This window comes from Dendrobates tinctorius, unplaced genomic scaffold (genome assembly GCF_039654945.1).
Source record: "Dendrobates tinctorius isolate UK_male_01 unplaced genomic scaffold, ASM3965494v1 ptg000213l, whole genome shotgun sequence".
Classification (NCBI taxonomy): domain Eukaryota; kingdom Metazoa; phylum Chordata; class Amphibia; order Anura; family Dendrobatidae; genus Dendrobates; species Dendrobates tinctorius.
Window position 1 is genome coordinate 6919616 of NW_027361880.1, and position 23999 is coordinate 6943614.

General features: G+C 45.3%; 1 protein-coding gene across 3 annotated transcripts in view; it reads left to right on the plus strand.

Annotated features, from left to right (window-relative positions):
• The window catches only part of GAL3ST1 (galactose-3-O-sulfotransferase 1), a 192784-nt gene that overhangs the window by 107301 nt on the left and 61484 nt on the right, over positions 1-23999 (plus strand). The window contains exon 1 of one of the 3 annotated variants that reach the window (XM_073554807.1): positions 1223-1760. The exons of the other annotated variants lie outside the window; for them this stretch is intronic. Coding sequence (XP_073410908.1) covers positions 1623-1760 — 138 coding nt within the window. The 5' untranslated portion in view covers positions 1223-1622. Of the gene's footprint in view, positions 1-1222; positions 1761-23999 lie in introns of those variants that run through there. 3 annotated transcript variants of the gene reach the window in all.

Sequence of the window (23999 nt, forward strand, 5' to 3'; positions counted from 1 at the left end):
ATGGACATGGGGCAGAATGCTGGACGCTGGGGCAGAATGCTGGGGGCAGAATGCTGGATGCTGGGGGCAGAATTCTGGGGGCAGAATGCTGGACGCTGGGGGCAGAATGCTGGGGGCAGAATGCTGGACGCTGGGGGCAGAATGCTGGACGCTGGGGGCAGAATGCTGGAGGCAGAATGCTGGACGCTGGGGGCAGAATGCTGGAGGCAGAATGCTGGATGCTGGGGGCAGAATGCTGGAGGCAGAATGCTGGACATGGGGCAGGAATGCTGGGGGCAGAATGGACATGGGGCAGAATGCTGGACATGGGGCATAATGCTGGACACTGGGGGCAGAATGGACATGGGGCAGAATGCTGGACGCTGGGGACAGAATGCTGGACGCTGGTGGCAGAATGCTGGATATGAGGGCAGCCTGTGAGACGGGGCAGAATGCTGGACATGGGGCAGAAGAATGCTGGACGCTGGGGCAGAATTCTGGACATGGGGCAGAATGCTCGAAGCTGGGGCAGAATGCTGGAGACTGAGGCAGAATGCTGGACGCTGGGGGCAGAATGCTGGACATGGGGGCAGGCTGTGAGCTGGGGCAGAATGTTGGACGCTGCGGGCAGAATGGTGGACGCTGGGGGTAGAATGCAAGACACTGGGGCAGAATGCTGGACATGGGGGCAGAATGTGACAGTGAGACACAGAAGGGGGCAGAATGTGACAGTGAGACACAGAAGGGGGCAGAATGTGACAGTGAGACACAGGAGGGGGCAGAATGTGACAGTGAGACACAGGAGGGGGCAGAATGTGACAGACACAGGAGGGGGCAGAATGTGACAGTGAGACACAGGAGGGGGCAGAATGTGACAGTGAGACACAGGAGGGGGCAGAATGTGACAGTGAGACACAGGAGGGGGCAGAATGTGACAGTGAGACACAGGAGGGGCGTAATGTGACAGTGAGACACAGAAGGGGCAGAATGTGACAGTGAGACACAGAAGGGGGCAGAATGTGACAGTGAGACACAGGAGGGGGCAGAATGTGACAGTGAGACACAGGAGGGGGCAGAATGTGACAGTGAGACACAGGAGGGGGCAGAATGTGACAGTGAGACACAGGAGGGGGCAGAATGTGACAGTGAGACACAGAAGTGGGCAGAATGTGACAGTGAGACACAGAAGGGGGCAGAATGTGACAGTGATACACAGGAGGGGGCAGAATGTGACAGTGAGACACAGGAGGGGGCAGAATGTGACAGTGAGACACAGGAGGGGGCAGAATGTGAGACACTGGGCATGATTGGAGATAGATGGAGCAGGGTCATGGGGCAGGATGGATACGATTTAGACAGATTGGTCAGGAGGGGAGATCATATGGGGCAGAATGGATACTGATGAGGGTGGGATGGGAGAACATATGGCTGAAGCCAGGAATGAGACACACGGGGGTCAGGATGGGGGATATTATTACCATAGGGGCTGATTAAGGGATATTATTACTGCAGTGATGTATTTATTTTATTTTCTTGAGGATACTGTTGTAAATGGGGGGGCGGTCCTGTTACTGTGTAGAGTGATACTATGTCGCCTTTTTTTCTTCATGTGGTGTAATGTAGAAGTTGGGAAAAAATAAGTAATGTGTTCTGCAAGCGGAGCTCTAGATAACTGTGTTATTTCCTGCAGAGACAAGTCCTGGCTGGAAGACGTGATGGCGATCTGTGCTGGATGGAAGATGAAAACCAAAGATGAAGGACTTCACCTAGAGACATCACTGGTGAGTTAGTGTGTTACCTGTACACTGACACTATGTACAGAGGTCCTGTGTATAATGTCACCGGTGATCACTGTGTTACCTGTACATTATATACAGAGCTCCTGTGTATAATGTCATTGATCACTATATTACCTGTACACAGACACTGCATACTAAGTACAGATCTTGTGTGTATAATGTCTCTTATGGTCATAGTATTATGTTTTTTTAATTAATGTCAGTATTGTAGTATTCAGTCTCCATGTGGTGGTAATATGTGGTCTGGGCATGGTGCAGTGGTATTTGTCCCTTGTATATTCAATTATTTGGTCACTTTGTGGTGGTAATTTGCGGTCTGTTCATGGTGCGGTGGTATTTGTTCGTTGTATGTGATATTATTCGGTCACTATGGTAGTAATATGTGGTCTGGTCATGGTATGGCGGTATTTGTTCCTTGTATGTCTTATTATAGGTCACTATGTGGTGGTAATATGTGGTCTGGACATGGTATAGCGGTATTTGTTCCTTGTATGTGGTGGTAAGTTGTGGTCTGGACATGGTGCGGTGGTATTTGTTCCTTGTATGTGATATTATTGGTCATTTTAAAAAATTGAAAAATAAATAAAAATATACCTAAATTGTATTGCATATTTTAACAAATATTTAATAGGTTACAGTAGAGTAGGGCCTGACCAAAAGTGTCTACCCTGTTATGGTGGCGACTTAAAACAATCTTTTGGCCAAAGCAAAAGCTGCTGGCTATATGTGTGACCTGGTGATGGGAACTGTTAATGTGTGATAGGTGAGAAGTGGAGTTTATCCAAGAGAGAGCGGTGGGACTGTGGACAGTTTGAGTGGTGGAGGCGGGGCTGGATGGAGCCTGGGCGGAGTCTAAAGGGGGCCCCAAAAATTTTGCCAGTATGGGGCCCCGAAATTCCTAGTGGCAGCCCTGCATAAAAGGAATGGGGCCCAGATACATTTCTTGCACAGGGGCCCCAAGTTGTCAGTGTCCGCCCCTGACATAGGGATAGTGTAGGACTTAGACCAGTAGGGGGAGCACAATAGAATAAGATAAGGGTTAAGTTAGTCCAATAGAATTAGGTTAGTTAGGAGGAGCTAAGACAAGTTAGTTTGGGGAGCTTCCTGGAATCAGTCAATGTGGAGAAGGAGTGTGAGCCTGGAGTAAGGACAGGACAGTCGTGTCCAGGGGGGAATGTTTAAGCTGAGGAGCCCAGCAGTCTAGGGCCTAGAGCTGACAGTCACACGTGGTGAGGAATATCTTGGAAGCATCGGAATGGTAGCAGCTAACTTTGTGGGAACAACCCTAAACATCCAAGGCCTAGGGTCTGGTAAGGAATGGAAGAGTCATTTCTCGACTTCACCTTTGGAGAGGGAAATGGGCGGGGAACTCCTGAAGCCGGTTAGTCTGAACAGTAAGGAAGCTGCGGGACCGGCAAATCTAGCGGATATTTCTGGAGGAGTGAGGGACAGCACAGGGAAAGGAATGGTGATATTCTGCAGGGAATCTTGTTCTGTTACTGTGACTAAACTGAACGAGCTGAGTAAAATTGTTTTGTTGAAGATGACCCTGGACTCTGACTGTCATTGTGTGGTGTTAAAGAAAAAGGACTCCTGGCCGTGTGGAATGGACCCTGACTTGCAAGTGAGTGAACTACCGTGTGTTAATAGAGCGGAGTGCCAGAGTGTGCCAGTGCTGCCATTATCAACCTATTGGAAGTATATGGGCAATACCCCAAAACACTGTGTCTGCAAATTGAGATTCTGATTTGGCTTTTATCCTAAGTCATATTGCAATGCTCATTAAAGGGTCGATATTGACTTGTAGAATTACTACTTCCAATAGGTGGCACTAGAGTGTAAGCCCTCTTCTTCTGCGAATAGAAAATTTGCATATTTAATTTCCTAGAGGAGAATGCAAGGATGGGGTTTGCAGAGCTCAGAGGTGTGGCGTTCTTGTAAACAGTATTTTTTATTTTTTTCCCTAACTTTATGTGTGCACATTGTGGCTAGCCAATCAGGGTGCAGAAAACACCCACAATGTCCTGACACAATGGCTTGTGTCTTTGGCTGCTGAAATCACATGTCCCTCTCCATATAAAAAGCGGACATCTTGTTTAGCGACATTTTGACGCTGTAACAGCGCAGAGAGGCTGCTCCTGACACTGGCACTGTTAGCAGCAAGATTTTAGCTAGTTAGGTGGTTGTATATCAGTCAGATAGTGTAGCTAGCTAGTGTCCAGTGAGGCTGTTAAATTTACCATCCAACACTTTTTTTTGGCTATTACTGAGGTCCGCAGACAAAGCCAGCAGGGCACATGTCCTACAAGTGCACTGTTTCTATTGTGCTCCATGCACGAGTATGGCGTTCTAAATAATATTTTTCACTAGCTAAATGTGAAACAGCCTGCTCTATCCCACCTTGTCATTTAGTGCTGTGGTGATATGAACCTGTCTACATGGACAAGAAAAAGACCACTGCGAATGAATGTGTGCACACCTAAATGCAAAGGTACAAAAATACTATATTTATTGACAATGAAGCAGAAACAGGTTAAAAGCATTTAAAAACAAGATTTCAGCAACACCCCATTGTAAACAGTATCCATATATGTACAGCCCTCAAGAGCAATGTCATGGTGGTGCAGATCAATATGTCATCATATGGAGTGCCATGTAAACATGCAAGGAGGTCAGCAAGATACAATATACAGAATTGACATTAATGAGAACAATATATAATAAAGGAAAGTATATGTAACAAGCTGGCCAAATAGAAATACTAACAGTGGGTGTCCCCACAAAAATGATCACCACTAGACATAGTTACAAAACGTCATGCACCTTAATACAGGACTGTGAAGATATCCCCCCAAAAAAACTCCTGATGTGCCTGGGACAACACATACCCAACAAGGAAGCAAAGCACAGCCGAAACCAAGGACAGTTATAATAGACTGTCAGCCTTGAAGTTAGGCCTGCAATACCCAGAATGCGTATGCTGTGCAATAGTAGTAAAAAGGATAAACCAGGTAGGCGTTCAAGTGAAGAGCCTGTGTACCCCGGAAGGAGCAGGGACTAAGGTTCCAGATGGTCCAAAAAAGAATAAGAAGGGGGGAGAAGAAAACAGATGGTACAAATAAACGGGGGTGTGGGAAAACCCCACGCTTATCATTGTCTAACAGCTTCGTCAGTCTGTGCTCTTGAGTCGGTCCCGCTCGTGTTCCAGGATAGACTCCTCCTCTGTGGTTCCCGGGAGTCTCCAGCTCTGTTTCCCGGTGACAGTCCAGCCAGTGAGCCCTAGACCTGACCAGCCGATGCCCGGTGCAGTAGTGCCAGCGTTAATGGACTTGTGCTATCCGTGTCTTGCTTATGTTCTGATGTCCTGCCGGGGGATATCTTCACAGTCCTGTATTAACCCCTTCCTGACATCCGACGTACTATCCCGTCCACGGTACCCGGGCCCGTATGACCGTGGACGGGATAGTACGTCTACCGCGATCAGCGGCGCCCACGTGGTGAGCGCCGCTGATCGCGACCGGGTGTCAGCTGATTATCACAGCTGACACCCGGCACAATGTGTCAGGGGCGGTCACGGACCGCCCCCGACACGTTAACCCCTTGCACACCGCGATCAAACATGATCGCGGTGTACTGGGAGTTAAAGGGAAGCATCGGCAGGTATGGGGTTCCCTCCGTGCTTCCCTGAGCCCCCCACGGCAGCGCAATGTGCAGCGCTGCTGCGGGGGGCTCCTTTCCTCCAGGCCCCCGAATCCAAGATGGCGACGGGGGCCTTCGGGGGCCTTCGGAAGCTGGCTTCCTCAGTGCCTGCAAAGCGCAGGCATGAGGAAGCCTTCGGCACTGCCTGTGACAGATCGCTGATCTGTCACAGTGATCTGTGATGTGACAGATCAGCGATCTGTCACAGGACAGTGATGTCCCACCTGGGACTATGTAATAAAGTAAAAAAAAAATTAAAAAAAAATGTAAAAATAAATAAAAAAAAAAAATCGCCAAATAAATTAGTAAAAAAAAAAAAAAATATTCCCCAATAAATTCATTTTTTGAAAATAATAAAAAAAACAAACAATAAAAGTACACATATTAGGTATCGCCGCGTCCGTAACGACCTGCCCTATAAAACTGTCCCATTAGTTAACCCGTTTAGCGAACCCCTTAAAAAATAAAAATAAAAAACGAAGCAGAAAATAATGATTTATTATCATACCGCCAAACAAAAAGTGTAATAACGCGCAATCAAAAAGACGCATATAAATATCCATGGTACCGCTGAAAACGTCATCTTGTCCCGCAAAAAACGAGCCACAACACAGCATCATCAGCGAAAAAATAAAAAAGTTATAGCTCGCAGAATAAAGCGATGCAAAAATAATTATTTTTTATATAAAATAGTTTTCATTGCATAAAACCGACAAAACATAAAAAAACGACCTAAATGAGGTATCGCTGTAACCGTACTGACCCGAAGAATAAAACTGCTTTATCAATTTTACCGCACGCGGAACGGTGTAAACGCACCCCCCAAAAGAAATTCATGAAACGCTGGTTTTTGTTCATTCTGCGTCCCAAAAATCGGAATAAAAAGCGATCAAAAAATGTCACGTGCCCGAAAATTGTACCGATAAAAACGTCAACTCGTCTCGCAAAAATTAAGACCTCACATGACTCGGTGGGTCAAAATACGGAAAAATTATAGCTCTCAATATGTGGTGATGCAAAAACTATTTTTACAATAAAAAGCGTCTTTTAGCGTGCGACAGCTGCCAAACATAAAAACTGCCATAAATAGTAAATCAAACCCCCCGTTATCACCCCCTTAGTTAGGGAAAAATAATAAAATAAAAAAAAATGTATTTATTTCCATTTTTCCATTAGGGCTATGGTTAGGGTAAGGGTTAGGGCTAGGGTTAGGGCTAGGGTTAGAGCTAGGGTTAGGGCTAGGGTTAGGGCTTGGGTTAGGGTTAGGGCTGAGATTAGGGTTAGGGGTGTGTTGGGGTTCGGGTTGGAGTTAGAATTGGGGGTTTCCACTGTTTGGGCACATCAGGGGCTCTCCAAATGCAACATTGCGTCTGATCTCAATTTCAGCCAATTCTGAGTTGAAAAAGTCATATGGTGCTCCTTCCCTTCCAAGCTCTGCCATGCGCCCAAACAGTGTTTTACCCCCACATGTAGGGTATCAGCCTACTCAGGACAAATTGCAAAACAATTTTTGGGGTCCAAATTCTCCTGTTACCCTTAGGAAAATAAAAAATTGGGGGCAAAAATATAATTTTTGTGGAAAAAAATGATTTTTTTATTTTCACGTCCGAGCGTTATAAACTTCTGTGAAGCACTTGGGGGTTCAAAGTGCTCACCACACATCTAGATAAGTTCCTTATGGGGTCTAGTTTCCAAAATGGTGTCATTTGTGGGGGGTTTCCACTGTTTTGGTACATCAGGGGTTTTCCAATCACGACATGGTGTCCGATCTCAATTCCAGCCAAAAACGTCAAATGGCGCTGCTTCCCTTCCGAGCTCTGCCATGCGCCCAAATAGTGGTTTACCCCCACATGTGGGGTATCAGCGTACTCAGGACAAATTGCACAATAACTTTTAGGGTGCTGTTACCCTTGGAAAAATAAGAATTGAGGGTGAAAAGATCATTTTTGTGGAAAAAATATGATTTTTTAATTGTACGGCTTTATGTTATAAACTTCTGTGAAGCCCTTGGGGGTTCAAAGTTCTCACCACACATCTAGATAAGTTCCTTAGGGGGTCTAGTTTCCAAAATGGTGTCATTTGTGGGGGGTTTCCACTGTTTTGGTACATCAGGGGTTTTCCAATCGCGACATGATGTCCGATCTCAATTCCAGCCAAAAACGTCAAATGGCGCTGCTTCCCTTCCGAGCTCTGCCATGCGCCCAAATAGTGGTTTACCCCCACATGTGGGGTGTCAGCATACTCAGGACAAATTGCACAATAACTTTTAGGGTCCTGTTACCCTTGGGAAAATAAAAATTGGGGTGAAAAGATCAATTTTGTGGAAAAAATATGATTTTTTAATTGTACCGCTGTACGTTATAAACTTCTGTAAAGCCCTTGTGGGTTCAAAGTTCTCACCACATATCTAGATAAGTTCCTTGGGGGGTCTAGTTTCCAAAATGGGGTCACTTGTAGGGGGTTTCCACTGTTTAGGTACATCAGGGACTCTCCAAACGTGACATGGCGTCCGATCTGAATTCCAGCCAATTTTGCATTGGAAAAAGTCAAACGGCGCTCCTTCCATTCTGAGCTCTGCCATGCGCCGAAACAGTCGTTCCCCCCCACAAATCAGGTATCAGCGTACTCAGGACAAATTGCACAATAACATTTGCAGTCCAATTTCTCCTGTTACCCTTGGTAAAATAAAAAAAATTGAACCTGAAGTATTTTTTTTGTGAAAAAAAGTTAGATGTTCATTTCTTTTTAAATATTCAAAAAAATTCCTGTGACGCACCTAATGGGTTAATAAACTTCTTGAATGTGGTTTTGAGCACCTTAAGGGGTTCAGTTTTTAGAATGGTGTCACTTTTGGGTATTTTCTATCATATAGACCCCTCAAAGTGGCTTCAAATGTGATGTGGTCCTAAAAATAAAATGGTGTTGTAAAAATGAGAAATCGCTGGTCAACTTTTAACCCTTATAACTTCCTAACAAAAAAAAATTTTGGTTCCAAAATTGTGCTGATGTAAAGTAAACATGTGGGAAATGTTACTTATCAAGTTTTTTGTGTGCCGTATCTTTGTGATTTAAGGGCATAAAAATTCAAAGTTGGAAAATTGCGAAATTTTCAAAATTTTTGCCAAATTTCCATTTTTTTCACAAATAAACGCAAGTTATTTGAATGAAATTTTACCACTAACATGAAGTACAATATGTCACGAGAAAACAATGTCAGAATCACCGGGATCCATGGAAGCGTTCCAGAGTTATGACCTCATAAAGGTACAGTGGTCAGAATTGTAAAAATTGGCCCGGTCATGAACGTGCAAACCACCCTTGGGGGTGAAGGGGTTAAGGTGCATGACGTTTTGTGACTATGTTTGGTGCTGATCATTTTTGTGGGGACACCCACTGTTAGTATTTCTATTTGGCCAGCTTGTTACATATACTTTCCTTTATTATATATTGTTCTCATTAATGTCAATTCTGTATATTGTATCTTGCTGACCTCCTTGCATGTTTACACGGCACTTCATGTGTTGACATATTGATCTGCACCACCATGACATTGCTCTTGAGGGCTGTACTTACATGAATACTGTTTACAATGGGGTGTTGTTGAAATCTTGTTTTTAAATGCTTTTAACCTGTTTCTGCTTTGTTGTCAATAAATATAGTCTTTTTTTTACCTTTGCATTTAGATGTGCACACATTCATACGCAGTGGTCTTTTTCTTGTCCATATAGTCTCTGTGTTGTAGCACCTTTTTATTATATGTTGTCTACATTTTGTGGTGCACCCTGCATCTATACATTGCATTATATGAAACTGTCTAAAGACCTAAGGCTCATTAAAAAAAATATAATTTTTCCTGTTGCTAAATGTGAAACAGCCTGTTGTATCCCACATTGTCATTTTCTGGTGGTGATATGAATCTGTCTGCAGACTTAGGCCAGTTTCACATTTGCGCTTTATAGTGCAGCGACGGCCTGCGCACGGCCGCCGCTAAGCCCCGCCCCCTCCTGACTCCCTGCCCGCCCCATCCGGTCATCGCCGCCTACTAGCGCACATGGACGCTTGCGATCTGCTCACCCTATCTTTAGCATAAGGTGCGCAGATCGTGCGCTGGCCGTGCGCTAGCAGGATTTTGCCATGCGCTGCACACTTTTGAAGGTGCAGCCGTGTGCGCCGAACGCAGCATGTTGCATTTCGGTGCGCACGGCGCACCTTCAAGAGTGCGCAGCGCACGGCAAAATCCTGCTAGCGCACGGCCAGCGCACGATCTGCGCACCCTATGCTAAAGATAGTGTGCGCAGATCGCAAGCATCCATGTGCGCTAGTAGGCGGCGATGACCGGATGGGGCGGGCAGGGAGCCGGGAGGGGGGCTTAGCGGCGGCCGTGCGCAGGCCGTCGCTGCGCTTTAAAGCGCAAATGTGAAACCGGCCTTACTGCACATTATAAAAATTTATAATTTTTCAGTTATAAACAGACAACCCACCGTATCACACTTTTTCATTTTGTTGGGTTGAAATTTAGCTGTAGAGGCCTGATCCAGAGTCCACCAAAAAAAAATATTCTGTTCCTTGTATTATACAGTAGGGGACCTGACTTTTAAATAGTTTGTAGCATCTAGTGTGCTATAAGGGCCTGATCCAGAGGCCACCAAAAAATTCTTTTGTTCCTAGTGTCATACAGTAGGGGTCCTGACTTTATTAAAATAGTATGTAGCACTTAGTGTGTTATAGCGGCCTGATCCAAAGGCCACCAAAAAATTGTTCTGTTCCTAGTGACATACAGTAGGAGACCTGACTTTCAATTACAGCTCTGGCAAAAATTAAGAGACCACTGCAAAATGTTCAGTTTGTCTGATTTTTCTCATTATAGGTATAATTTTGAGTAAAATGTAAATTGCTCTTTTATTCTATAAACTACTGACAACATATCTTTCTAAGCACTAAATTTTGTATTTATTTTCAGAAAATGAGAAATGGTCAAAATAAAAAAAAAATGCAATGCTTGCAGACCTCAAATAATGCTAATCATTTAGAAAAAAACAATACTAATGTTTTAACTCAGGAAGAGTTCAGAAATCAATATTTTGTGGAATAGCCGTGATTTTTAATCACAGCTATCATGCGTCTTGTCATGCTTTCTACCAGTCTTTCACACTGCTTTTGGGTGACCTTATGCCACTCCTGGTACAAAAATTTAAGCAGTTTTTTGTTTGATGGCTTGTGAATATCCATCTTCCTCTTGATTACATTCCAGACGTTTTCAATTGGGTTCAGGTCTGCAAATTGGGCTGGCCATGACAGGGATTTGATGTGGTGGTCCTTCATCCACACATTGATTGACCTAGCTTTGTGGCATGGCGCATTGTCCTGCTGGAAAAACCAGCCCTCAGAGTTGGGGAACATTGCCTGAGCAGAAGGAATCAACTGTTTTTCCGGGATAACCTTGTATGTGGCTTGATTCATACGTCCTTCGCAAAGATTAACCTGCCCAATTCCAGCCTTGCTGAAGCATCCCCAGATCATCACTGATCCTCCACTAAATTTCACAGTGGGTGCAAAACACTGTGGCTTGTACACCTCTCCAGGTCTCTGTCTAACCATTAGATGACCAGGTGATGGGCAAAGCTAAAAATTAGACTCATCAGAGAAGATTACCTTACTTCAGTCTTCTATGGTCCAATCCTTATGGTCTTTGGCAAACTTCAGCCTGTAACATAGTTACTGTCACGCTCGCGCCTTGGCTGAATGGCACGAGCCGGGGGTTGTGGCCCCACTGTGCCACAGACCAGACTACCCTGGAAGAGGCGTGACTGCGACAGCTACCTTGGTCTTCACTGGAGCCTCTGATGGTGAGGTCAGGCTTGTGCGGCAGATAGCTGTCGGGTGCCACTCCAGGGTGGTGTCTGGCTGTGGCTGCTGATCCCACTTGGAGACAAGTTACTTGGACAGATGTGACTGACAGGCAGACTGAGATACAGGGCAGGCGTGGCTTGGAGACACTGGGCAAACAGGCACGGCTTGAAACACAGGACAGGCGGGCACGGCTTGAGAAGGAACAGGTAGGGACCTGTTCACACAGCAGGTATGGATGCAGGCAGGCGTGGAATTTGAAGGAACGGGTTTGGACCTGTTCACACAGGAGGTGCAGGTATGGATGCAGGCAGGCGTGGAATATGAAGGAACAGGTTTGGACCTGTTCACACAGGAGGTGCAGGTATGGATGCAGGCAGGCAAGAGTGAAATAAGAAGGAACAGGTTTGGACCTGTTCACACAGGAGGTGCAGGTGAAGGCAGGAGTGGAGAGAGAAGCTGCACAAATAGGTTCTGCAGCGGCAGCAGGAGTAGAGCAAAGCTGAACCACAAGGTCTGTGGAGAGAAGCTGCATCAAGAGGTTCCGCAGCAGGACTGGAGCAAAGCAGAACCACAAGGTCTGTGGAGAGAAGCTGCAGCAAGGGGTTCTGCAGCAGCAGGACTGGAGCAAAGCAGAACCACAAGGTCTGTGGAGAGAAGCTGCAGCAAGGGGTTCTGCAGCAGCAGGAATGGAGCAAAGCTGAACCACAAGGTCTGTGGAGAGAAGCTGCAGCAAGAGGTTCTGCAGTGGCAGCAGGAATGGAGCAAAGCTGAACCACAAGGTCTGTGGAGAGACGCTGCATCAAGAGGTTCCGCAGCGGCAGCAGGAATGGAGCAAAGCAGAACCACAAGGTCTGTGGAGAGAAGCTGCAGCAAGAGATTCTGCAGCGGCCGCAGGACTGGAGCAAAGCAGAACCACAAGGTCTGTGGAGAGAAGCTGCAGCAAGAGGTTCTGCAGTGGCAGCAAGAGCAGTGCAGACAGAGCTGCGAGAGTGCAGATGCACATACAGGGAGGACACAAGGAAAGACACAGCAAGGAAGGGAGCCACAGACAAGGAGAAAGGGAGACTGATAGACAAAGGTAAGACTGAGTTCGGACAGAGACACAAAGACACAAGGACCAAGACTCAAGGGCCAGGATATTCTGCCTCCTGGCAGGCGGACAGAGAAATGCTAGGCACGGTACCAAGACACAAGCGTACACAGTAAGAGCCTTCAGAGAAGGCAAGACAGGGCCTGGCTGGCTCAGCAGCAAGGAGCTAACTGAGTTTAGACATTGCACAGGCAATGTTTCAGTGGGAGTGGTGAAACTAAATAGTCAAGGGCTCCAGGTGATTGGTCAGGGACAGATTACCCAGGTGCACCCTGACTGCATAAGAACCAGAGAGTTCAGGCGCCGCCCCCTATACACACAGTCAGTAAACATGGAGAGCAAGCAGGAGAACACGAGGCATAGCACATGGAGCACAAGGCTGGCAACAGACAGTATTCACAGCATGGCTTGAAGCAGAAAGTAAGTTGGTGTGCGGGGGATGGGAGGCCATGTAGTGATGCCAGCAGGGTTGTTACAGTTACATAGTAACATAGTTAGTAAGGCCGAAAAAAGACATTAGTCCATCCAGTTCAGCCTATAAAATTCTGTCAGAATAAATCCCCAGATCTACATCCTTCTAAAGAACCTAACAATAACTGTAAGATACAATATTGCTAGGCTCCAGGAAGACATCCAGGCCTCTCTTGAACCCTTCGACTGAGTTCGCCATCACTACCTCCTCAGGCAGGGAATTCCAGATTCTCACTGCCCTAACAGTAAAGAATCCTCTTCTATGTTTAGTGGAAAAACCTTTTCTCCTCCAGACGCAGAGAATGCCCCCTTGTGACCGTCAGCTTCCTTGGTATAAACAGATCCTCGGAGAGATATTTGTATTGTCCCCTTACATACTTATACATGGTTATTAGATCGCCCCTCAGTCGTCTTTTTTCTAGACTAAATAATCCTAATTTTGCTAATCTCTCTGGGTATTGTAGTTCCCCCATCCCCTTTATTAATTTTGTTGCCCTCCTTTGTACCCGCTCTAGTTCCATTATATCCTTCCTGAGCACCGGTGCCCAAAACTGTACACAGTACTCCATGTGCGGTCTAACCAGAGATTTGTACAGAGGCAGTATAATGCTCTCATCATGTGTATCCAGACCTCTTTTAATGCACCACATGATCCTGTTTGCCTTGGCAGCCGCTGCCTGGCACTGGCTGCTCCAGGTAATTTTATCATTAACTAGGATCCCCAAGTCCTTTTCCATGTCAGATTTACCCAGTGGTTTACCGTTCAGTGTGTAATGGTGATATTGATTCCTTCTTCCCATGTGTATAACCTTACATTTATCATTGTTAAACTGCATCTGCCACCTTTCGGCCCAAGTTCTCAACTTATCCAGATCCATCTGTAGCAAAATACTATCTTCTCTTGTATTGACTGCTTTACATAGTTTTGTATCATCTGCAAATATCGATATTTTACTGTGCAAACCTTCTACCAGATCGTTAATAAATATGTTGAAGAGAATAGGTCCCAACATCGACCCCTGCAGTACCCCACTGGTCACAGCGACCCAGTTAGAGAATATACCATTTATAACCACCCTCTGCTTTCTATCACTAAGCCAGTTACTTACGCATTTACACACATTTTCCCCAGACCCAGCATTCTTATTTTGTGTACCAACCTCTTGTGTGGCACAGTATCAAACTCTTTGGAAAAATCAAGATATACCACATCCAATGACTCACCTTGGTCCAGTCTATAGCTTACCTCTTCATAAAAACTGATTAGATTGGATTGACAGGAGCGATTCCTCATAAACCCATGCTGATATGGCGTTAAACAGTTATTCTCATTGAGATAATCCAGAATAACATCCCTCAGAAACCCTTCAAATATTTTACCAACAATAGAGGTTAGACTTACTGGCCTATAATTTCCAGGTTCACTTTGAGAGCCATTTTTGAATATTGGTACCACGTTTGCTATGCGCCAGTCCTGTGGAACAGACCCCATCACTATAGAGTCTCTAAATATAAGAAATAATGGTTTGTCTATTACATTACTTAGCTCTCTTAGTACTCGTGGGTGTATGCCATCCGGACCCAGAGATTTATCTATTTTAATCTTATTTAGCCGGTTTTGCACCTCTTCTTGGGTTAGATTGGTGACCCTTAATATAGGGTTTTCTTTGTCTCTCGGCATTTCACCTAGCATTTCATTTTCCACCGTGAATACCGTGGAGAAGAAGGTGTTTAATATATTAGCTTTTTCCTCATCATCTACAACCATACTGTCTCTCCTTCTCATTAATTAAAGGTTTTTTTCTAGCTTTACATGACTTGAGCACTGCCTCTACAAGCCTGTTATGAACTGTTCTTGCCATGCACATCACCCCAGGTGCCATTCCTTTTGTAGGTCACTTGATGTCATCCTACTGTTCCTGAGTGACATTCTAATAAGATGACTGTTAGGCGTCGGATTCCTGGCACTGCACAGCGGGAATCCAGAGCCAGACATCCTGCGGTCTCCCATTCCTCTCCGACCGCTCGGACTCCTGCTCAGCAATCTTGGCTGGCCAGGCATCTCCCTCTGACTCGTTCTGTGAGCCTGGATGTTGCTGCCACCTCTGGTGCAGCAATGGTGACGCAACCTGCTTTGCAGGGAACTGCTCCCGAGGCTAAGTCCTCATGCCGTGCTACTAGGCATGCCCACAACTTGTCCTCTCAGTGGAGAGCAGGGGTCACATGTGCAGGTCCTATGTCAGATCTGATTGGTCCTTCCTATAGTACTGGAAGGTCCCGGAAGCGCATGGCTATAAAAAGCCCGCATGGCGGCTCGGCCATGCGCTAGTGTAGCATATTATGCTGTGTGTGTGTGTATGGTGATGGATGCATGGACTGGTGACTGACTCATTTGAAACCCCTTCCCTCGGTTATTACGAATGGTGACAGATTGTTGGGTAGTCAGCTCCAGGTTGTGGCCAGCTACACGCCACTGTGCCTCCTGCACGACACACTAGCGTCCGACGGTGCTCGGTCGTTCCGGCGCCGTCGCTCAGCAGCGATAGTTATTGCCGCGCTGCGGTTGCAGCGTTCTTGGCGTCTGCGGTTGCAGCGTCATTCGCTGGGTATCCTGTGAAGTAAACAGGGCCAGCGTCCTCATACAACTCTGTTGTTTTAGCGACTCTGTGTGTGAACAGAGCCGTACTTAGCGTTCGGGTGACGTTAACCCGAGCGCAGTACCTCACCTTTCGGTGCATCCGCCATTACTCAGCAGCGGTCTTGTCACCCACCGCACGGTGGACCCCGGGCGGCGAACGCACCTCCTATTAGTTATATCTGGTGCGTTCCGCCGACCCTAACAATGACGGTCATCCCGGTCAGTGGAGAGTCGTTTTTGCCCTCTGCCAGTCTGTAGCTTTGTTATCCCCAATATCTGCTGCTTGACCTTGTTGTAATGGACTGCCGTCTTAGAAATTTTAAGGATGGAGGCAACATGATGCTCACTGTATCCCTATGTTGGTAAAGACAGAATTGAGCCCTTCTTTTCCTCACTCAAGACTTTTCTTTCCAACTCCTTTGACATGGTTAAAAGCTATTTTTTCATTCTTATTACTTTTGGGATATTACTAGCACTTGTTTTGCCATCTAGCTTGTCCTATTGCATGAGGATTGCGAACACCACAGCAGGGGGGTTTTATATTTTCCTTCGATAAATAAGATTTAGTTCAGGTGATCACCTAATAAGAAGCACATTAAGTAGAATGAGTTATACTCTGGTTGGAATTCAACTGACACTGGAATGGAATGGCTGTCAGACATGTAGAGAAGCTGATTTTTATAAAACTGCAGTGGTCTCTTAATTTTTGCCAGAGCTGTAGTTTGCAGCGTCTAGTAGTGTGTTATAGAGGCCTGATACAGAGGCCACCAAAAATCCTTCAGTACCTAGTGTCATACAGTATAGTTTGTAGCATCTAGTGTGTTAAAGAGGCCTGATCAGTAGGCTACAAAAATTTCTTCTGTTTCCAGTGTCATACAGTAGAGAACCTGACTTTAAAATAGTTTTTAGCATCTAGTGTGTTATAAAGACCCGATTCAGAGGCCACCAAGAAATTCTTCTGTTCCTAGTGTCATACAGTATAGTTTGTAGCATCTAGTGTGTTAAAGAGGCCTGATCAGTAGGCTACAAAAATTTCTTCTGTTTCCAGTGTCATACAGTAGAGAACCTGACTTTAAAATAGTTTTTAGCATCTAGTGTGTTATAAAGACCCGATTCAGAGGCCACCAAGAAATTCTTCTGTTCCTAGTGTCATACAGTTGGGACCTGACTTTAAAATAGTTTATAGCATCTAGTGTGTTCTAGAGGCCTGATCCAAAGGCCACAAAAAAATTTCTGTTCTATCTTAACTAGTGATGAGCGAGTGTTTGGAAGTGCTCGGAGATTTAGTTTCTGTTGCCACAGCTGGGTACATGTGGGAATTCCCTAACAAACAGGCAATCCCCACATGTATTCAGGCTGTCAAGTAGCCGCCAGTCATGCAGCTGCGGTGACAGAAACTAAATCTCCGAGTACTTCCAAATACTCGGAGATTACCCGAGCAACGAGCATACTCGCTCATCACTAATCTTAACGTCATACAGTAGAGCACTTGACTTTAAAATAGTTTGTAGCATCTAGTGTGTTATAGGGGCCGAATCCAGAGGCCACCAAAAAATTCTTCGGTTCCTAGTGTCATACAGTAGGGTACCTGACTTTTAAATAGTTTGCAGCATCTAGTGTGTTATAGAGGCCTGATCCAGAGGTCACAAATTTTTTTTCTGTTCTACCTTAACGTCATACAGTAAGGGACCTGACTTTAAAATAGTTTGTAGCATCTAGTGTGTTATAGAGGCCTGATCCAGACGCCACCAAAAATTCTTCTTTTCCTAGTGCCTGCTGTGGCTGCTGCTGATGTTAACGCAAATTTGTGGAAATGTGAACAGTCATGGTTGGTCTACATTGGCTGGGTTACCTGTAGTGGAAGATGTCTCGGTCCCAATTATACTATTTCTATTCTCGTGACAGTTATTCCACTTCGGTGGTGTCAGACCATCATTTTTTAAAATGTGAACACTCCTGGTTGGGTGTCCATCTGTTAGATTGGATGTAGTGGAAGACCTGTCGGTACCTATTATACTATCTATACTGTGGTGAAATTGATGCCACTTTTGTGGTGTCTGCCACTAATTTTTGGAAATGTGAACACTCCTGGTTGGGTGTCCATAAAACTGAATTGGGTTTAGTGGAAGACCTATTGGTCCCTATTATAATATTTTTACTCCCGTGAAATTGATGCCACTTCTGTGGTGTAAGGCTATCTATACTGTAGTGAAATTGATGCCACTTTTGTGGTGTCTGCCACTAATTTTTGGAAATGTGAACACTCCTGGTTGGGTGTCCATCTTATGGATTGGGTGAAGTGGAAGACCTGTTGGTACCTATTATACTGTCTATACTGTGGTGAAATTGATGCCACTTTTGTGGTGTCTGCCAATAGTTTTTGTAAATGTAAAAACTCCTGGTTGGGTGTCCATCTCTTGGATTGGATGTAGTGGAAGACCTGTTGGTCCTTATTATACAGGGTGGGCCATTTATATGGATACACCTAAATAAAATAGGAATGGTTGGTGATATCATCTTCCTGTTTGTGGCACATTAGTATATGGGAGGGGGGAAACTTTTCAAGATAGGTGGTGACCATGGCGGCCATTTTGAAGTCGGCCATTTTGGATCCAACTTTATTTTTTTTCAATGGGAAGAGGGTCATGTAACACATCAAACTAATTGGGAATTTCACAAGAAAAACAATGGTGTGCTTGGTTTTAACACAACTTTATTCTTTCATGAGTTATTTACAAGTTTATGACCACTTATAAAATGTGTTCAAAGTGCTGCCCATTGTGTTGGATTGTCAGTGTGACCCTCTTCTCCCACTCTTGACACACTAATAGCAACACCACAGAAGAAATGCTATCACAGGCTTCCAGTATCCGTTGTTTCAGATGCTGCACATCATAGACAATTGCCTTCACATGACCCCAAAGATAAAAGTCTAAGGGGGTCAGATTGGGAGATCTTGATGGCCATTCAACTGGCCCACAACGACCAATCCACTGTCCAGGAAACTCTTCATGCAGGAATGCTAGGACCTGACACCCATAATTGATGGTATGGTGTGGTAAATGGGGTACAAAGATAGTGGGGCCATTCTTCATCAATGGAAACCTCAATGCCATTGGATATCTGAAATTGCTACATGATGATGTGTTGCTCTCTTTATGCATTGAAGATGGCGCATGTTCCCTGAGTTTTTCCAGCAAGATGGTGCACCACCACATTATGGGTGTCTGTTCCGAGCATTCCTACAAGGAATCTGACCCCCTTAGACTAGCATTTCTTCTGCGGTGTTGCTATCAGTGTGTCAAGAGTGGGAGAAGAGGGTTGCATTGACAATCCAACACAATGGGCAGCAGTTTGAACACATTCTATAAGTGGTCATAAACTTGTAAATAACTCATGAAAGAATAAAGTTACGTTAAAACCAAGCACACCGTTGTTTTTCTTGTGAAATTCTTAATAAGTTTGATATGTCACATGACCCTCTTCCTTTTGGAGAAAATAATGTTGGATCCAAAACAGCCGACTTCAAAATGGCCACCACCCATCTTGAAAAGTTTCTCCCCTCCCTTATACTAATGTGCCACAAACAGGAAGTTTATATCACCAACCATTCCCATTTTATTTAGGTGTATCCATATAAATGGCCCACTCTGTACAGTATATACTGTGGTGAAATTGATGTCACTTTGGTATTGTCTGCCAGTAATTTTTGGAAACGTGACCACTCCTAGTTGGGTCTCCTTCATGGGTGTTGCCTGTAGCAGTAGGCCTCCGAGACGTCAGGCCTCCATTTCCTTGGACTCAACTACCCGTGTTACTATCCTTAAATTTTTCTGACAATAGCAGTCTACAAAGTGTGGCTCAACATCAAAGCAGGTAGAGGTGTTGCATGTGGCATCAGGGCTCCCAGCAAAGGAGGCCTACACCGATCCCTCACCCACCTTGTCTTAATGTGAAGTTCAATTGAAAGCTGTAAATGCTGTCCCAGACCCCGATACCTCATGCCTGATTGCTGCAGTGCCATTCTGCAATTAGTACTGTGGGTGAATTGAGGCCACTTTCCTGGTGTCTGCCCCTCATTTCATGTGTTTTGGCAGCTTTTGATGCTGTTATAAGGTGCTGTGCATGCATTTGTTTTTGCCTCCCATTGACCTGAATGGCGTTCGGTTATGTTTCGGCAAATATTTGATGAATTAATAGGCGAATATTGCAAGTACGGCGATCGTAATCTGAACCGAACATTGAAATATTCGCTTATTTCTACTCTCCATAAGGAAAAAGCTTACATTTTAGATCCCAGTCTTAGCCTCACACCCAGCCAAATCAGATATCATAATTTGCACTGACGAGGGGTAATAACCTGAAACACTGTGTCTGCAAATTGAGATTCTGATTTGAATTTTATCCTAAGTCATATTGCATGGCTCATTAAAGGCAGGGCAGTTTCTAGGGAATTTTGCCAACAGGGCGAACATTGAAAAAGCGCCCCCCCCGAACATTAACATGCTGAATACCCGGACAAATATCGTCACACCATGACCAGACCACATATTACCACCACATAGTCACCGAATAATACCACATACAAGGAACAAATAGCGCCGTACCATGGCCAGACCACATAGTCACCGATTAATACCACATACAAGAAACAAATAGCGCCACACCATGACCAGACCACATATTACCACCAGATAGTGACTGAATACTACAATACTGATCATTAATTAAAAACACAATACTAAGTGCAATTGTATACAGGAACTCTATATTTACTGTCAGTGTGCAGGTAACACACTGACTCACCAGTGACGTCTCTAGCTGAAGTCCTTCATCTTTGCTTTTTTCATCCAGCACAGACCGCCATCACTTCTTCCAGCCAAGACTCGTCTCTGCATGAAATAACACAGTTACCTAGAGCACGGCTTCCAGAGCACATTCCCCACTTTTTCCCTTCTACACTACACATCTGAATACAGACGTGCACCCACCATTAATACATAATTGGTTATTATGCAACCCACCATTCCAAATATAAATTATAATCCACCACTGTGCACCCACTAACTATAAATGTCACTTTCCCCATTTAATATATAAATTAGCACCTGTACTCTTTCCCCCAATTCATTACCAGGCACTTCAACCTCAACTATGTACCTCCCGCTCTAACCCTAACACCGATTCATTATATTTACATGCCCCTCCTGCCTCAATTCATTGTCATGTCTTTCTCTTCCACCCTCTATTCATTATCAACTGCTCTACCCCACATTCAATACATCACTTACTCCCCCACATTCAAAATTCTTTATTTATTCTCCAGATAGATAATTTGCTCTCCTCTCCCCCCCACCTTCAATTTATCATTCACTCTCCTCACCCCCCACCTTCAATTAAATTGCTGTGCCCCATCACTCACACTGAATTCATCATTTGCAGTCCCCGTCCTCTCCCCCACATCATCATTTGCCGTCCCCCACTTTAATTTGAAGTCCCCTTCATCCGTTGCAGTCCCCTATCACCCCTCACTTCATCTGCAGTGCCCCTTCATCATTTGCAGCCCCCTATCCCCACTTCATGATGTGCAGTCACTCTTACCCCCACATCATGTGCAGTCCCCTTTACCCAATTCATGTGCAGTCCCCCTTACCCCCCAATTCATCCTGTGCAGTCCCCTTACCCCCCAATTCATCATTTGCAGTCCCCCGTCCTCTCCCCCACATCATCATTTGCCATCCCCCACTTTAATTTGAAGTCCCCTTCATCCGTTGCAGTCCCCTATCACCCCTCACTTCATCTGCAGTGCCCCTTCATCATTTGCAGCCCCCTATCTCCACTTCATGATGTGCAGTCCCCTTTACCCAATTCATGTGCAGTCCCCCTTACCCCCCAATTCATCCTGTGCAGTCCCCCTTACCCCCCAATTCATCCTGTGCAGTCCCCCTTACCCCCCAATTCATCCTGTGCAGTCCCCCTTACCCCCCAATTCATCCTGTGCAGTCCCCCTTACCCCCCATTTCATCATGTGCAGTCCCCCTTCATCATGTGAAATCCCCCTTACCCCCATCATCAAGTGCAGCCGCACTCCATCATGTACAGCCCCCGCACCCCCCTCCATCATGTACATGCTCAGCCCCCTGTACCCCTCTCCATCATATGCAGCCATATTCACCCCCCTCCATCATGTACAGGCTCAGCCCCATTCACCCCCCCTCCATCATGTGCAGCCATATTCACCCCCCTCCATCATGTACAGGCTCAGCCCCCGCACCCCCCCGCCATCATATGCAGCATATTCACCCCCCTCCATCATGTACAGGCTCAGCCCCGGCACCCCCTCCATCATGTGCAGCCATATTCACCCCCCTCCATCATATACAGGCTCAGCCCCCGCACCCCCCTCCATCATGTGCAGCCATATTCACCCCCCTCCATCATGTACAGGCTCAGCCCCATTCACCCCCCCTCTATCATGTGCAGCATATTCACCCCCTCCATGTACAGCCCCCTCACCCACTGAATTCATTAAAAAAAAAAAAGTTTCCCATACTTACCTCACAGCCGCTTCCCAGCAGCGCCTCTCTGCAGCCAGCGTCCGGGTACATGTCGGCGTCTGCGTGATGACATCATCGCGCAGGCCCGACACCTGACCCGGAAGGTGACGGCCGTGCACAGCTCCCTGCACGATACACTGTGACGTGGGCGGCTTTATGCTGACGGCCGCGTCACAGAACAGAGCGCACGGCCGCACAGTACCGGATTGTGGCTCTGAATCTCCCCGGTTCGGGGAACCGGCTGCATTTTTAACAATCGGTTCCACCAAACCGGGGAGAACCTGCTGAATCCCACCCCACACAGACAGCTAAGCACTAGGCAGGCGCCCCCTGGCTGGGTGGCGCCCCGGGCAATCGCACGCCCCGTCCCCCCCTAAAAACGGCCCTGATTTTGATATTGACATGTAGGATTGCTTTTTTCCAATATTTGGCACTAGAGTTCCAGTCCTCTTCCTCTCTGAAAAGACAATTTGCATATTTCATTTCTTAGAAGAGCATGCAAGGGGTTTAAGTCTCCTCATACCGGCATGTCACTCTCCATAAGGAGAAAACTTACCCCTTGGATCCCAGTCTTAGCATTTCATCCAGCCAAAACAGTTGTCATACTTTGCACTAACGAGGGGCAATATCCCAAAACAGTGTGTCTGCAAATTTAGATTCTGATTTGGATTTTATCCTAAGTCATATTGCAAGGCTCGTTAAAGGGTCAATATTGACTTGTAGGATTGCTTTTTTTCAGTAGGTTCAGTAGGTGGCCCTATAGTTCAAGTCCTCTTCCTCTTTGAAAGGACAATTTGCATATTTAATTGATGTAAAAAGGCATAAATCCATGCAACACATTAATTCCTTGTGTGAATGTGTCAAAGGTCATCATAACTTTTTATTCCTAGACTCTTCTGTCTCCCTGAGATTTGAAGTTACCTTTCAATACCAGCAATTTCATGTCAATGATGCTGTGGTGTAAGTCTGTGGCCACAGGTAGATCTATTCTTTTTTCTTTTATTGCGTGGTGATGAGAATTCATCCTTGTTCTCAGTTTTTACCCTGTCTTTCCCAAATACAGACCCCCAGCTGAACATATAGTACATATTAAGTACACTACATTAGATGTGATGCAGCTGAAAGTACCTGGGATCCTGTAGTTAGTCCTGATGTAACCTGTGGATCTTTATCTTGTCTGTTGTCATTATAAATGGACTGATTTTACTTATTTTCTAGTTGCAGGCAAAGATTCCTTTTGGAGAGACAGGGAAGTTTTTGACATTGATGCGTCTTAGATTTTGGGGCTTCCTAAAACACAGAAGTGAGGATCTCTGGAAATATAGATTTTAATTGGGCATCTTTTTTTAATAACACTTGTAGTTTCTATGCAGCTCCCCTTAGTACCTGCAGATGTGGATAATAGGTGACTACCAGAGACATCCTGTTGCTTTCTTCTTTAGATTTGTAATGTACAAGATGATTCCTTTATATTCTGGTTGTCTTTCAATCTGGTTTTCAATTGTTCTTGGGTGGTAGCGCCGATTGAAAAGGGTCTTTCTGAGGCCACCAATGTGTTTGTCTCTATCTGTACTATTGGAACATATATTTTGAATGAAAATTGCTCCATTTAAGTTATGTGGATGGTCAATTGGCTTCTGATACAGGTACATCTCTATTTCATTGTTGATTTTCAATTGTTCATATTTCATTGCTTATTTTCAAGTTGATGGTGAGATGAAACTGATTAAAGTGTTCATAGAACGTCTTTAGTAGAGTTGAGCGAATTTGTTCGGATTCGGATCTGAATACGATCGGCAGCGAATATTGTTTTTGTAATATTCGTCGAACACAGCTGAACGTCATTAGAGTCAATGGGAGTAGGAGTTACCAAATATGTTTCACCGGTGTCCCTCAGAGAGAAGAAGGAAGAAGAA